This window comes from Diorhabda carinulata, chromosome 11 (genome assembly GCF_026250575.1).
Source record: "Diorhabda carinulata isolate Delta chromosome 11, icDioCari1.1, whole genome shotgun sequence".
Classification (NCBI taxonomy): Eukaryota; Metazoa; Arthropoda; class Insecta; order Coleoptera; family Chrysomelidae; genus Diorhabda; species Diorhabda carinulata.
In genome coordinates this window covers 9,006,569-9,023,199 of record NC_079470.1, presented here as the reverse complement: position 1 = coordinate 9,023,199, position 16,631 = coordinate 9,006,569, and the positions used below count along the sequence as shown (strand labels likewise).

Below are 16,631 nucleotides of genomic sequence, written 5' to 3'. Positions count from 1 at the left end.
TGTATTCCCAAACCGAGCTTCGTAGAATATTCATCAAAGTTCTGCCAAAATTATAAGATTATTCTAAAAGGTTTGTGAAGAAATGGGAAGTCATTATGAATCATTTCTCTTGGAAGGTAAATTTCTGGGTAACATGTACTTCATGACGAACCAAAGCCATTCGCAATGAGGCAAATTAAGTCAAAGGTTCCTAATATTGTAGTATTTTGAATGATAAACAATGGCTCATAAAAATAACTTATCATGCCGCATTTTTCGGAAAAGTCAATGAATTCTATATAATTTTGTACGGAAAATCATCAACTATATTTATAACAAGAGATACATTAACAGTTAAATTAGCTTTCAAAAGAAAATTCAATTTCTGGATTGACTATGTGGAAAAGGACAAGTCAACCAGCGGTGCTGATCATTCTGAAGCATTAACTGATCTTCACAGTTCATCCATATTTGTACCTGTATCTCTAAATTCGTTTTTGGTTGGTCACAACATAACAGGTTTTCATACTAATTTTTTATAAAATAGTAATTTGTAATTATTTGATATGTGGTTCTATAAAATAAAAGATGTTTAGTTAAGTTTGTAGTGTTTTCTTTGAAAAATGTACTAAAGCAAAATTATTTGTTAGAATGGAGCCTATGCTTAGCTCTAGGCAATCAAAAAATATTTAATGAAAAACCCCCAAAAAAGAATTTTTTGGCGTGTTGTTTACATAAATAATTCGTACTTACTTGTCTTCGTAAAAAGTCGGGAGATGGCGTCGGCGTGTGCTCAGTAACTGTGATGATAGGATTTGCCATTGGTTGGTTTTGGATATATTTCCCACCTCTTTTTACCTCCCAGTTCGATTCATCGATAAACCTGTGAAAATAAATGATTAAAACAAGATAAAAAACAAAAAGAATGTTGCAACAAGCATATAACATGTAGCTACAAAGAAGGAAAGCTATGGTAACTATATTAGCCAATTTTTGAAAAAATAATACTATGAGCAACTATGTAAATACACACATGAAAATATATATAGCCTAAAATATTTTAACAATGATACAATTCTGGAGGGATACATTCAGAGCTCATAGTTTTCGATGTGCGTATTTTTGGTTAATTGTCTAATATAATTTCTGAATCTCTTATACTTACCCTCCCGGTTGATTCAGTTCATCTAAAATACAGCTAAGACAGAGAGAATAATAAGAACATTCAGAGAAAACAAAACATACTAATCAACGAAAAAGTAATAGAAAATCCCTAATAATATTATCTAAAGTGAAAAATAATATTTGATTTTAAAACTTAATGTTTCTATAGCTATTATAAAATTTATGGGTTCATGCAGTATTATATTTTCATATCTTTAATAGATATATCTTAAACATGAGTAGGTGACAAACTATAATGAGAGTATAGTACGCAGTATAGTACCACAAATTGATAAAAAAATATAAATAAATCAATACATATAAAAAACAATGAAAATATGGTGCTGGTTCAACAATTTGTGTTATTATTCTTTAATAAAAGGTAGATTGAGGAATTAGGATCAAAGTGATCTTTCCCAAGAGCTCCCCTAGCAAGTAGTAATTCTGAGTATTGGAAGGGTATTGTCAGATAAGATTTATGTTTTTATAAACAAATTTTTCAAGTTTAAATGGATTAATAAGATTTTTTCTAATGATGATTCTCGAAAGCTTAACACTTTAACTGTATCACCGCTCTCTGAGACCGGACGGTAAATTTGGCTCTTCGAAATTGGCATCCCTGATGGTTCGTCCGCTTTCTCCCACACAGTAGCTGTTCAGTAGTTTCCCGCCAATTGTTATTTGTAACCTTCAGTTGGCTGTGAGCCTTCGTGCCGTGCATATCGTATTTTATTATTTGTGGTATTGAGTGTATCAGTTCTCTTACATGGTGCCGAAGCATGGACTTTAAAAAATATCTACCATTAATCGCTTAGAGGCTTCTGAAATGTGGATATATAGACCCATGCTCAAGATAACGTGGACAGCTATGTAAACAAACGATGCAGTCTTTAACAGAGCAAATGCGAATCGTGAGTTGTAGCCGGTTTAATATCTTCCAAATTATGATAGGTAAAGTTGAAGGTCGTAAAAGAATTGGAAGGAAACAAGACTTTTGGTTGAAAAATATTAGAGAATTGACTGGGATAAGAGAAGCTGGACAATTATTTAGACTAGCTCAAGATAGAGAGAGTTTTGCCATGCTGATCGCCAACGTGAAGGGGTCTTGATACGGCACGCTAAAAAGAAGAAGTTATTGAGTGTATTGATACCCTTGAAGATCGATCACCAACGTGCGAGTATGTGGGTACTATGAAAAAAAAATTAAAAGGAAATACCTCCTGAATTCTTACCATCTCTAAACAGAACAGTGAGGTCAACCCTATATGGATTTGCAGGCAATACAACTTTGCTTTTTATTGTGCCTAAAAAGAATAATTCGGTAATATTGGTGTCATCAATGTACCACAGTATTGAAACAAAAGACAGAAGAAACAAACCTACAACGTGACATCAGGGTTTCCATACAAGCATATGTTGTGAACGAAGATCCTCAAAACCCAGAGGGCTGCATCCCAAGAGATTAGCTAGAAAAAAGGAAAACCCGCTCCAAGTGTACAGCATCAAAGGAATGGAAGACAAATTATGAATACATAAAATGTGACCAGCCAATATGCCTGGAATGTAGCAGTACAGTGTGCACTTTTTGTACTACAAAGATTTTAGTTTTGGACTAATTGATATTTGATAATTGATACCAATGTGCAATCACATTTGTCTGTTACTTATTCTGTAATAAAAATAGTTATTTACAAAAATATAAGATTTGTTTTCTATTCCTATGTATGTAAATGATTTACAAAACTATACAAAGACATCAAATTTAAGCACTGTAGTTCCAAATTGCATATAATAAATGCATATATTAAATCATAATGTGAAATAAATCTTGGTATTCAAGTAAAAATTTGACCTAAGTAATGAAAAATACTGCTGGTCTCAGAGATCGGATGATCTGTTAGTGATTGAAAATTCATGATACGTTTAAAGTGTTAAAGTCATTCTTGAACTGATGTTTAGCGTTGAATCCACACACTTCATAATTATTATGTTACTGAAGAACCATAACCTCAAAATTGAAAACACACGATGTTTTACTGTTTCACAAAATCTTAATATTTTATAGCAAATAGTTTTTGATGATTTTTATGCATTTATTCATTTATTTAGTTATTTTCTTATTTATTGACACCACCCCATAGCTGAAGAGCGGATTAAATTAAAATGATTTAATTTACTCCCTAAGATCAAAACCATATTTACCTGTTAATTAATTAGTTAAATTAATTAAAAAGTTTTATTAACACATATAGAGTGCATAAGATATTTTTAAGTCAGAATTCGTTTTCAATATTCTACATTGATTATGCAGCGCAACTGCTGCTTTGTATCAGGCTAAGCTGTTGCGTGTTTCTACGAATTCTGACTGTAGAATTATGTTATCATGTCGTACCTACATTTAACTCACCTTAAACTAGGCATACTTTTTCCTTTAACCAGATTACTGGGTGGCTCAAACATTTTAGATAATGAGGACTGCGGCCTAGTCAGATGTTCGTCACCTGTATCTAAACTCCTATGATAATCTTGCTGTTAACACAAATAATATTTTTAATCAAATCTCGCAAATAAAACACAAAAAATTACCGTGAATATAATTAAACGATTCCATTTCTCAAGCATCGTTATATAATACGTAATTCAACTAAACTATAAGAGAAATTCTAAAATATGGAAAGCTATTGTCAACGGGGACAGTAGGTTGATTTTGAATAAAATTTCTTTAACTCGCTAGCGAGGGTGGAAACTGATGGATTGGCAAACAACAGCTTTAGAAACATCTACTATTGATTGTCTATAAAACAGCCCCAAAATTTTGAAATAATGAAGAGAAGAATAATATTTGCCAGTTTTTTCAAAGGGGAGTTACTGTTTAGAGAATAATGTATAACTTTTGTCAATTTTGCAAACAAAACATTTGATACATAAAATACGAGGTATATCTACAATGTATGTTCCGTTTTTATTTCTATCGCGACAACGCTGCGATGGAAGTTCCAAGCAGTTTGTTGATTCGTGTATGTATCGGGAAATCAGATATTTGATCCGTTTTCTAAATGGAGGAAAGAAAGTTAAGCTGAGTGAAATGAAGTTTAGTTTAATGTAGGACGTGATCCAGTGCACAATGAAGACCGATGTGAACGTCCGTCTTTGGTTACTGACGAGTTGGTTCAAGTAATTGAAGAAAAGCCCAAGCAAAACCGTAAGTTCACAAGGTAGTATTGTTCCTATGGTATCAATCAATCAATCAATCAATTAACTCATGGAATCCTTACATAAAAACTAGATTTTAAAAACTTTGGTTGGGGATAAAAAAGTGTAAATGAATTTCTTCGTCTTTATTTAGTAAATAAGTATTAAGTAAATATCAAGTCGTTTGTGCGCCTTCCACTTCTAGAGCCACATTGTGAGTCCTCTAAAGAGTCTTCTACCTTTTTTTAATTCGGGAGTTTCCACAATTGTTTTTGTTTGCAAGGCTAGGTAGTGTAATTTCTATTTTTTCATGCTTCATTATCTCGTTTAATATCTCTATTACTTCATTTATTTTCTACTCATCCATAATTTCTAGTGCTTTTCCTACGTTCAATGTTTTAATTGCTTCTACTACTTTTTCTTTCCCCTTATCTTCTCGTAAATTTCATTATTGCTTATTTCTGTCTTATTTGTAAGCTCCTCAAAATATTCCCTCAATATCTCTATCACTTTATCTTCCTCCGTGATTATATTTCCTTATATTTCCTTCCTTTATATTCATCATTTTATATTTTTAGAATAATTTTAGACGTTTCCTATAGTTTTTTGTGTCGATTTAACCATGTTTTTACTGTTTTCTTTTACTTTAATTGATACTTCTTTTCCTGGTGCTTTATATTTTGTATGATCTTTCTTTATCGTATTTAAGTATTTCATTCATTTTTCTCTTTAATCTTTCTTTAGCTTTCTTATCTCATCCATCCACCACTCTGTCCTCTTTATGTTTTGATTGGGTATTTTTGATACTTCACATGTCTCTTTCCCGCTTCAAGGATATTTTTATATCTCTTCCATTATACTATTCTTTTACTTTCAGTTCAGTAGTTAGCAGTGCGTAATAAGAGAATCGCATCTATTTATTTGACTAAGCTACTACACTAAACTACTCCACTAATTTTTACTGTCCGCCCGCACTAAATTACTCGCTGCTCTAGTAAGTTACTAGCAGTGTCAGAACCCGGTTGAAGACGAGGCTGGTCGTTTTTCAGAGTTATTAATGTGTAATTTAGATCGCTTGTTAAGCATAAGATTTCAAATGCACAAATTTGTGAAATGCATACGATAAGTGTCAACATTTACTAATCTATTGAGAATGAAACGGAAATGTGAAATAAACCAAGTACTATAAGAAGAGAAAGACGAAGAAAAGAATAGTCGAAAGATACATACTAGTACATTTAACATTCTTCTCGAACCCACCGAACGTTTTGTTAAAGGTTTTTGCTCGTCGTGTCCAATTTTTTCCAAAGCTTTGTCCGATTTAGATAACAGTTTGGTTTCAACAAAAGTCTTTAAATCGGCTATTTTTTTACGCTTTTTGCCAATTTTTTCGCTAGCTGTTCTTTTGTGTAGAGACTCTTCGGATTTTGTTTGACTTATAAAAGGTGATTCTAAAATATCAATATAATTTCTGAATTTTTACTTGATGAGAATTAAATTGTTACCTGATAAAAGAGAGACGTCTTTAATTTCTGGTACTTCTATGAAATCCTTATTATCATTTCCATTTTTTTTCGATTCATTACTTGAATAAAGAGACACTTCTATTTTAGGTATGGGTAAAGAATTGCTCCTTTTTCTAGGTTGTTGTTGTCCAACTGACTCATCGTTGATATCCCGTAATCTATAAAGATTTATTAGAGAAAAACTCATAACTTTGCTTTAGATACACACCTATTATATATGTAATGTAGAGCCCAATAAATTCCTTCCTCTTGCCACAGAGTTATGAAAAGACACCTGAGCACTGCTACATCTAAAAAACTAGCAGCGGAACTGTCATGGATATGTGGAGATATTTTTCCACCTTCGTCTCTTGGCTGACCTTCCGTTGAAGGAATTTTACTACTATCTAGTGAATCTTTATCAGTAGATGATCTACAAATGTATTAATTTATTTTTCCTTCGCCTATAGGTCTGTAATCTTTCAATCTTAACCTTACTTTTGAAGCTTATATCAATTAAAACAGTAAGTAATAGGATATTTGACAAATTTTGAAAAAGTAGTCTAAATTTATATATATACTTCCGACTTTACATGTAAAATTATTATAATAGTTTTATTAATTATTATCAAATTTAAAATGAAGTTTGTGTACTTTTGATTTAAACTTCCCGCTAAAACTCTCAATACCAATATGGCAGATCACTGTCGTCAGTAAGCAGTATGGTTTTTGTTTTAACTAAAAACCAACAATTATGGAACAGTATTGATCTTCAACTATCCAGGAATAACGTTGGACAAACAACCAGAGACAGGATAAGAGAAATTATATAAAAAGGCTATCAAGCCTATGGAAGAAACACAATCAAATCTATTAAAAAACAAAAATATAAGCAAACAAATCAAAATAAAAATGTGCAAAACCCTAATAAGAGAAGTAATCACCAGAAGAACTTGAAAGAACCGAGAGAAACATAATGAGAACTACAACAGGTCCAAATACAACACAGGAGGGAGAAAAGAAGGCAAAGAAAAACGATGAAACGGGGAAAGAGCTGGAGAAGGAAATATAGTGAGATACATATAAGCATAAAGACTCAACTGGGTCGAGCATATAATGAGAAGAAAACCAACTGAAATGATCAAAAGGATAACGCAATGGACCCCATTGTGGCCAAGGAGAAGAGGCAGGCCGAGAAAGACTTGAAGAAACGAAATAGAGGACATAAGAGCACAAGGTCTGGAGGGCACTGGAAGGAAAATAACAACAAAAGCAGCCAAGGCAAACGATAAACTATAAAGAAAACCAAAATAGATAACGAGGAGTTATTAACCTCAAAAAAAGATATTAAAGTGCTATAAGCTACTGATATAATTCAAAGGATTGACAGGCTTGATGATGATGATGATGATTAATGGTTATTTTTTAGTATTTAATTTTTTTGTGTTATAAGATTATGTTTTTAAACTTATAAATGGTGTTTAGTCTCTACTAATACTTCGTTCATTGCATTTGATTCTTTGAAACCCTATCCGTTCATTTGACTGATTGTGGATAGCTTACTTTCAGTTTCAATCCGTTCCTTGTGAGGTGTATACCGCATTTGTGTTTAAACATGTCATCAAAAAGATAAAACGGAAATTATCTCGCGGGTGAAAAAAGGGGAATCGGATCAGACATTATCTATCTACTTCGGGGTTGGTAAATTAACGATAACAGGAATAAAAACTAATTCTGATTCAATTATCTTGTACGCACATAATCTTGACAGTGAGGCGGAACCGTAAAAAAAGTGAATTGGTGGAAGGTGATGCCTACACTTGGTTTTTGCAAAAACGGTCTTCTGGGCAGCCCCGGAGCCGATTTCGTGTAAAAAACAATTGGAATTAAACGTGAAGCTTAGTGGTGACCCAATTTTTATCACAAGTTCTGGTTGGTCAAAAAATTTTAATTTACGACATGGAAAACGGCAAATTGGAATTTACAGTGAAAAATCAAGTCCTGAAGCTCCAGCAGCAGTTTGTTTTTCTGATAATTTGAAAAGATATTTTGAAGTTAAAGAATATGATTATCGATTACAATGCAGATGAAACGGGCCTTTATTGGAAAGCTTTGTCATCTAAGTCATTGGTGTTTCGAAAAGAAGCATAGGCAGTTCAATTTACTGAAAAGAAAAGTGGTAAAATAAAGCCAATATTGTAGAGCTGACATTCACAACAAACAATTCGAAACATCGGCTCAAAACGCAACCATAAATATACATCATAAGTTTAGTGTATTATTATATAATAATAAAAGTCAAAACTGAAAGTTGGGACCCTTAATATCACTAAAGCATTAGTGACTATATTCCTCATCAGGAAAATAAAACAGTGGACTAATTCACAACACAACAGCCGAACAATTGTCTTAGTGCAGTTTGTGAAGTTGGAGTACATACCCAACTTTTTGCATTGGTGGTTTCGTGCTAGACTTGGTTTCTACAGGGGAAATATGTTCACTTTTCCCTTGATTGTTTCGTGTGCTACCGTTTCTTCTCATTGCTAATTGAATTATACTAGTTTCGGCCTAAAAATATATTGATTCAAATAATACTTATAGTATTAATCTCATCATCAACTGAAATTTTTTACTTACTGTATAAATAGACGGATCCCTTGTGAATCCATCTGATTCATTTAAAGATGGTAGCCTAAATATTACTACGTGCTCTTCTTCTGTGCTCGAGCTCTCTTCTGGGATGGTTTCAGGGAAAACGGTGTCTTTTGGTGAAGATACCCAAGAACCCTAATAAGGAAATATATATACACACTTTTGCTGCATAATCGTCTTCATATTAGGTCTCTTTTAATTCTAAATGGTTATTTTTTAGATAACCTTAACCATTAAATCTCAGATCGATCTTTATTAAAAGCTCGAAGGTATTTAATAATAAACCTATTTATAATTAATAGAGAACTACAATCCAGATGATTTTTCAGCGTGTAGAAGAGGTCTAAATATTTGAAATTGGAGAAATTTGTTTAAATATACATATATTTCTTAATAAATCGTTTTGATTTTAGATCTTTTTTGATTTCAAATTTAAAACAGATATAAATTGACGTTTCGACCTATTTTCTTTTAAACCAATTTTAGTTATTTCTATTTCTTTCATCGTAGCATATTTAGTAGTAAACTCTAATTATTTTTCAGCTTTGTAAATATCGGGGAAACAGGGTGAAAATTTTTTTAAAACATCATGTATACTTTAACGGTAAGTATTAATTACCTCATCATCAACTTTAGTAGTTATAGTAGCGGTGATGGTAACTGGAGTAGCGGTTCCAGCAATTGGAAAATGCTGTTGTTCTGAACTAGAAGCACTAACACCATGACTTATAGTTGGACTATCTCGTGTGAGAATTTCTTCATGTGATTGTTTTCCTAGAAACAAAATATTACAGCTACCATCGATAATTATTTATCGATACAGTGATTTTAGTTAAATCGATGATGAACTTGATAAAGAACCATACTTAGGTAGCCTTGTATTTTGAAAATATATACCTTATAATTTTATCGTTTATGAAGTTTCAGTTGAATATTTCATTGTTTAAAATGTAAACATTATTTTTCATTTCTTAATTTGGTATGAGTACCGTGCGTATTTATGAAATATTGATTGTTCCCCGCATAACTGTCTTCTGCAATTGATATTGGAAGAACTATATTAAGATGTGCATTGCTGGACTATAACCTCGCTTCTACGTGGTGAAGCTTCTCATGTTTTAGTATGGCAGGCAATGCACTCGTTTATGCAATTAAGTCTTTGGCACAAATCTACTAGTTTTATCAATAAAAACTTTTATACTTACTACCCACAAATACATCCCCAAATTGTTGTTTGATCTTCAAATTTTTTCCATTAAGAAACTTAGGCTTCGGTTTACAGTGAGAAACAAAACAAGGGGCTTCAGGGTGTCTGAATTCCCACATAGCTTGCCAAATTTTTAAACCATTTTCTAGTCGAAAATTTTGAAAATCCGATTCTTTCAAATTATGACATATTGGAGCAAAGAGGTAAACAAATAACTAAAAAATGATTATTAAATTCTTCACGTTCACTTTATATTTCATTTATTTACTATTTACCGTAATAGTTGGGATAGAAAACAGGTAATAAAAATGAGAATAGTGCAAAATGCCTTTCTCAAAATCTTCGTCCGCACATTCGTCAACTGCGTCAAGTATTATCCAATGTAAAGTGTACAACAATTTTGTTTCTACAGCTCCCAAATTTTGTATATTTGCTTCTTTCATTCTAGAAAAGATAAGAATATATTCAATAACGAAAATTACTCCACACAACATGCAATCTAATGTAATCTATTTCAATGTAAGTGTTGTTGAGGCAAAGGCGGATCCAGGGGGAGGTCATGGGGATCATAATATAATAACTTTGTATGATGGCAAACGTTTGGGAATGAACGCATCAAAAATTTGAATTTTACCGCGCCACACCTGCGCGCGCTTGTCGACTACGTAACGTCTAGCTAGACCTAACCTCAATCGGAATGGGAACGACTAGAACTCAACATATCATAACATAGTTCTAAGTTAAAAAACTAAAATTTCTTTCTACCTATAATGTGTTTATAAGTGTACTTTTATAAGTATTCTCAAAAATTCTTGCTACAAATTCATTAATTGCAAGAAATGGTAAGTAATGAGTTTCTCATTATTCCAATGTGCGTGTTTTAACTTAAATGTTATTGTTGTTAATGCTCACTAGCACTTTTCCACGTTCATAAAAACGTACCCATTCACGTAAATGACGCAATAACGCGTTTCGGGAGAAGACGTAAAAGATAAATTGATTTTGTTATTTAAATATAAGTATTTTGTGTGTTTCTATTTTGTTTGTTGGAAACCCTTGTTGTACCACTTCACTTTTGCGGAGTTTTGCGTCATACCCCTCAACATACCTCTAGCTGTTATGACAAATCATTCACCACGGTTATGGAATATAAATATGGAATAGGCTGCCTCATTTCGTGCGTGGTAGTGCTTCTCTGGATGGCAATATGTACGTGTATGTGTACAAGTTATTATGTGTTAGTGTACAATAAAGAATAAATATTTTCAAGCACAGTACTGACGTACATTAATAAAATACCTACTTTTTACATGTATCTATTGTTATCAAAATTAAATTATAAGTTCTTGACTTGATTACGACTATGTGATTTCCTCCTGGCGTAAAAGCTGGATTCGCCCTTGTGTTGAGAGGACAATGGATAAAAACAGAGAAGAAGCAACAATGAAAAAAATGAGGCACCTGATAGACAAACGTATGAGAAAGTAAAAGTATGAATAGGAAACTGTAGAACATGTAAATTTAAATTATGTGGTATGAACCTACACTGGCTTATTTTGTTTAGTAAATCTACTAAATCTATAGTATTTCGCGGTAAAACTTCCAACACAATTTTATTTATAGATTTACACCATTAAGCGAAGAAGTTTTTAACAGTGTATATTAAAAATATAGAGATACTGATTATTGTAATCATATAACTTTGTGGGTATTTGTTGTTATTTTCAATATATCGAAAACAGAGCTTTGGAGTAAATAGAGCCGAATAGAAGTTCTATTCTTACTTGAAGGAGTAAAAAAATGAGTGAAATTCCTAAATGAAAAACGATTCAGCGACGTCCCATTATCATTAAAATAACTTTTTCTTCTACTTATTGAAGATCTGTCGATCTGTTAATTCTGAAGCTGTCTCTGCATCTTTTCCTGAAAGGTGGATTGCCAACTATCTTTCCACCTTTTAGGTGGTCTCCCGGGATGCCTTGAGCCGGGCGGGTTGTTTTCTAGGACTATTTTCGGAAGTCTGTTCTCGTCCATCCGTCTTACATGGTTGTACCACTGCCTCTTACGTTGTCTTCCCCATCTCACAATGTCTTGTATTCCGCATTGCTCTTTGACTTCTGTATTTCTTACTCTGTTTCTTCTTGTTTTCCCCACTATTGTTCTCAGTGTTTTCATCTCGGCATTTGTTTCGTCTTGTTGGTGTCCTCGTGGACTTCCGTGCCGTACGTCATGATGGGTCTGATACAATTCTTATAAATTCCAATTTTGTGCATGTACGGGTTGGACCAGACTATATCTCGTAGGCATCCTGATAGTGCGGATGCTTTGTTAATCATTAAAATAACTAATTTGTATTAAAGTATGAAACAGAGACACATGCACCGTCTTGTTATAGCATGCCAGAATTATGGGCTTAAGGTTAAAACAAAGACTAAATATATAGTCATAATCAAACAACAAATTGTTTTGCAGCCAAAATCTTAACCTTGATCTTCGTGTGAAGATGGTACGATGTTAAGTATGTGTTCTTATATACCGCACTGGCATGGTCGTTCACAGAAAATCTCAAACGTTTGGAAGCGTTTGAGGTGTTACACACAGAGGCTCATGGGTCTATGAACAATACTATAAAAAGATATAAATTGGAATACTTTGGTTATGTGATGTACTTCACTTGGTAAAATATTGGGAAGGAGAGACATAAGTCGGCGTAGAACATCGCACAGCAGTAAATAAAGCAATAATAGTCGATATGATAGCCAATATAGGAGCCAATGATTTATAACGGTAACGGCACACGAAGAAAATTATAAGAGACAATAATGTTATAATAAAATTTTTATAATGGAGTTCTCCCAACATCTTATCGACCCATCAGTCTTTTACATGTAGTTATCAAAGATAATAGCAAAACTATTATCAAAGAAATTATTATAAATCATAAATAAGAATATCTTAATTTGCGATAACGAATTTGGTTTTAGGGCTCATCATTCCACCATCTAACAAGTCAAAGAGTCATCGATACCATTAATAAACCCTTTGAAGAAAGAAGTTACTGTAAGTTTTTCTTGATGTTAATCAGGTTTTTGACAAGGTGTGGCATAAAAGATTATAATAAAAGCCTAAGAAAAAGTTTGTACAACGTTATAAAATCATAGTTTGTTGAAAGATATTTCAATGTGAGATACGAAAAGACACTAAATTGTACTCTATAATATCTGGGATACAAAGTATCGCGAACAAATTCCTACCGCTGGATGAAACCCAACATGTCATTTTCAGCAAAGCTCAAATACGCTTATGCTTAGCAGAGCCCTTGTTGTTTGAGCATAAGTATATAAGTCTCTCTTATTCCACAACAAACCCGATCGTATGAGAAATAAGTATGAAAAAAGAGTTGAATGAAGAATAAATCAGTTTACGTTGGAGCAGACGCAGATGGAATGGAAATAATAGGTAGAGATGAAAAAAATCCAATGAAAGATTCAAAGGATCAAAAGAGATATAAATATAAAAGGCCTCACGTTTCTTTTTTGAGAACGTTACCTGTTGTAGAGAATGGACGCGACCGCATGCATGACGTGGGGGAGAGAAGCTTGTATTAAACGCCATCTTGGTATAGCTTTAATAGCTTCAGTTAAGTCGGGTTTGAGTCCAGATTTTATGTTTTGAACAAGAACCTTCTCAAAAGATTTACATGCCTCTTTCAATTCCTGAAATTCATTTTATTTTGATTGGTCCGAAACAATGATCAAAACAATTTTCAACTTACATGATGTCCGGTACTTGCATGTTGACTAAACTGAAAAATGACCCAATTTAAATAAAAAAAATTAACATAAAGAGTGTCCCCGGACTAAGGGAAGCATATAGTATGAGCCAAAATTATGTTACTACTTCATAGAAACGTTTCCAATACAGACCTTTGTTTTTGAATTACAATTTAGATTTGGCTTCTAAGTGTCTCACAAACAGAACAATGTACGACGACATATGACACAAGGCTTCCTAATAGATTGATTAGTCGGTCTTTTTCAGTGGCCACCGCAATTAGGAAACGTCAATCTATGGATTTTTCTCCAAATAAAGTGTAACACTTGTACGAACGAGGCGATATTTGATAGAAAGAATTATGTTACAATGTAATTTTCATGGACTAGGTCATAATATTATAAACAAGCTGAAAATCTTATTAAGATCAAATGATCATTAGAGGGAGGGAAATAAAGAAATTAAATTAAAATTTAAACTTCGAATGCCTATATTGGAAAGCAAGGGCCTATATTTGAATAATTTATTTGGAGTACTAACATTATTTTGGTTCATACTATACACTCTCGTCTTTTTCTAATTAGTTGCGAGACACTCTGTATAATCGAAGTTTTTTAGTTTCAAGAGTACAAAATATACTTATTTAATTGAAATAACATACTACATTGGAGGTTTTTTCAACGAACTCACCATACATGAGGCTTCATGTAGTTTTCCAAGCTTCGGACGAACAAATGGACTAAAATATAATCAGTATTGTTCCCTATTCAATATTCCTAGAGGATACAAGTAATGGAATTACTTACCTAACTTGTTTCCATAAAAATATTTGTATAGGTATTGGTAGAGCGTTATCTGCTAAATAAATCTCGGCAGAACATTTCCTATCTGATTCAGCCATTCTCATCTTTGATTTGTTATTAAATATTTTTTGTTCTAGAATAATAAACATGAAAATGCCTCTGTGATTAACTGAATTTAGACGTAGTTATTAATAAAAATGCGAATGAAATTCTCAACCGCTGTTACTTTTTGACTAAATACTTTGAAAGGAGAATTGATTGCAAAACGTATTTTGTATACATTCTATCCCCCGAAACGTTTGAATAACTTAATAAAAAATAATTTTTGCAGCAACAATCACTTACGTTACAACCATTCCAACTAGTGAGTCTCGTACCTTCATTAATTGAGACTAACACTAATATTTTTGAACCCCTTCCGGATCTTCAGTCTTCTACCACAACCGCTTTAGTGAAAAAGATACCGAAAAAACTTACTGAATGTTAATAGTTACAAGTCTTTCTTTGAAACAGCAGTGAGGAAGTAGAAAAACCGTTTTGTTTAACCAGGCGATTGAATATTCGAGAGCTTAAAATGTCGTACTGATCCATGTTAAGCGTTTTAATAGAAGATTTGCAAATGAGATGAGTGAACGCTGAATCCTTTCAATGATGAACAAAAAAAATCATCTTTTAATTTACATTGGATTGCAGCAAATTCAGATTTCATTACCAAAAGTGTTACTAAAGATAAAATTCCTTTAGACAAAAATTCAGAATACTTAATGGAAAACAATCTTGCCGTAAAAAAAACCGTCAATCAAAGTTGAACACCAAGATCAAGATTGATAGATGAGCTGGAATTATAGACCATGAATTTACCTCTCTAACAGTTTGACCTATTGACCCTACCAGTCAGATAGCAACGACTTTGCAAAGTGAGCAAACCTCTTCAGACTTTAAAAAGATTGAATGTAAGTACCGGAGTTTTTGTTTATGCACTCACACAAGAGGTGTTTGGTGATTTCCTTTGGTTCCTGGCAGAAGCTGACGGGGGTTTACCCTATGTTTTTCAGATGGTATTTCACAGGACAGTGTTCAGTGAGCATATCATACTTCTGCATATTGCAATTAGAGTTCGTTTTGAAAGAGAACAACTGTAAACTCTGAATTTTACAAAGAGGTGCTGAAACATTTAGAAATGGCGAGCTAATAAAGAGACATGAAAATTGATTCAACGATTTTTTTCTTCATTATAAGAACGTACCGTGCCACAAGTTTTTTTAGCTAGTTTGCGGCCGCTAAAAGTCACATCCGACTCTTCTCGAAAAAAAAAAATGTGTTGAAAGATGTTTTGATACCATTCTTGGCATTGAAGTCATGACAGAGCAGATCAAGGTACTTTATGAGGAATTCTTTCAAAAATGCTTCAAATGGTAAAATACGTGTATTGCTAGTCAAGAGCAGTACTATCATTGTCATTCATTCAATTTTTTATTATCTTTTCACTTTGATTCAATTTTCACCGTACCTTTTTTATCGTACCTCGAACTTAAATGAGTTATTTTTATGTTTTTCAATTCTTTTTTTTTCTTGATACATTATGTTATGTTAATTTCAGGTCGCCAGATCATTACGAATGATTCTCTATCCCTATGGTGTAAAAACATTGTTAGTTTTGCAAGATGATCGCCAGGAGCTCTAATCTCTTGATCAAATCGATATTGTATCATATTATAAAGGTATTTATTCTCTTTCTCCTTTTTTGGGTGTCAATTAAAATCAAAATATAATAATTTTATAATTTCCAAGTAATAAAACTAGATATTCTTATAACAAAACATGAGGAGAAAACTTCATTATAATATTTAATTTTATTCGAATATTAACTTGTACGTCTCTGGATAATCATCTTAGAAATTTGAAAATGCCAATTGTTTTAGTTTTTCAGCCACCTATACCTAGAAGATGTTTTGTGCTAAACTATGATTCTCTTTGTTCTGCTTGTTTATAGATACTAATAACATCTAGGTATGGTTTCTTCTTTTTATAATAATAACATTCAATGACTGACCTAGTTTTTCACGTAACAATGATGTTAATGAATCTTCTACCAATTATAACAATAAAATCTGAACATACCTTTTAATAGTAGATGTTCATTTAAGACTATAATTTATTAATATAAAATCCATCACAATCTTCATATAATTATCACAATAAAGATAACATTTTCAAGGTGCCGGGAACTAGCAGGTTTTCATGTTTCCCGTGCGATTTTCTCAATCTCGGATTCTGTGCGGGGGATGAAACAGTCTCAAATATTGATTGCAAATATCTGCGCGTAGTAGATGATTTCAACAAAGGTTAAAAAAA

At 32.6% G+C, this 16,631-nt stretch overlaps 1 protein-coding gene across 1 annotated transcript in view; it reads right to left on the bottom strand.

Annotated features, from left to right (window-relative positions):
- Positions 1–16,534, bottom strand: part of LOC130899254 (protein unc-80 homolog) — a 54,761-nt gene extending 38,227 nt beyond the window's left edge. Inside the window, exons 1-16 of the mRNA XM_057809040.1 lie at positions 16,398–16,534; positions 14,280–14,409; positions 14,164–14,212; positions 13,475–13,504; positions 13,249–13,415; positions 9,975–10,143; positions 9,698–9,914; positions 9,112–9,266; positions 8,478–8,627; positions 8,281–8,408; positions 6,070–6,273; positions 5,841–6,019; positions 5,566–5,786; positions 3,551–3,672; positions 1,145–1,177; positions 733–862 (exon numbers count right to left, since the gene is read on the bottom strand). Of these exons, the coding sequence (XP_057665023.1) occupies positions 733–862; positions 1,145–1,177; positions 3,551–3,672; positions 5,566–5,786; positions 5,841–6,019; positions 6,070–6,273; positions 8,281–8,408; positions 8,478–8,627; positions 9,112–9,266; positions 9,698–9,914; positions 9,975–10,143; positions 13,249–13,415; positions 13,475–13,504; positions 14,164–14,212; positions 14,280–14,380 (2,055 nt within the window). The 5' untranslated portion in view covers positions 14,381–14,409; positions 16,398–16,534. The remainder of the gene's footprint in view (positions 1–732; positions 863–1,144; positions 1,178–3,550; positions 3,673–5,565; positions 5,787–5,840; positions 6,020–6,069; positions 6,274–8,280; positions 8,409–8,477; positions 8,628–9,111; positions 9,267–9,697; positions 9,915–9,974; positions 10,144–13,248; positions 13,416–13,474; positions 13,505–14,163; positions 14,213–14,279; positions 14,410–16,397) is intronic.
- Positions 16,535–16,631: the final 97 nt, after the last annotated feature.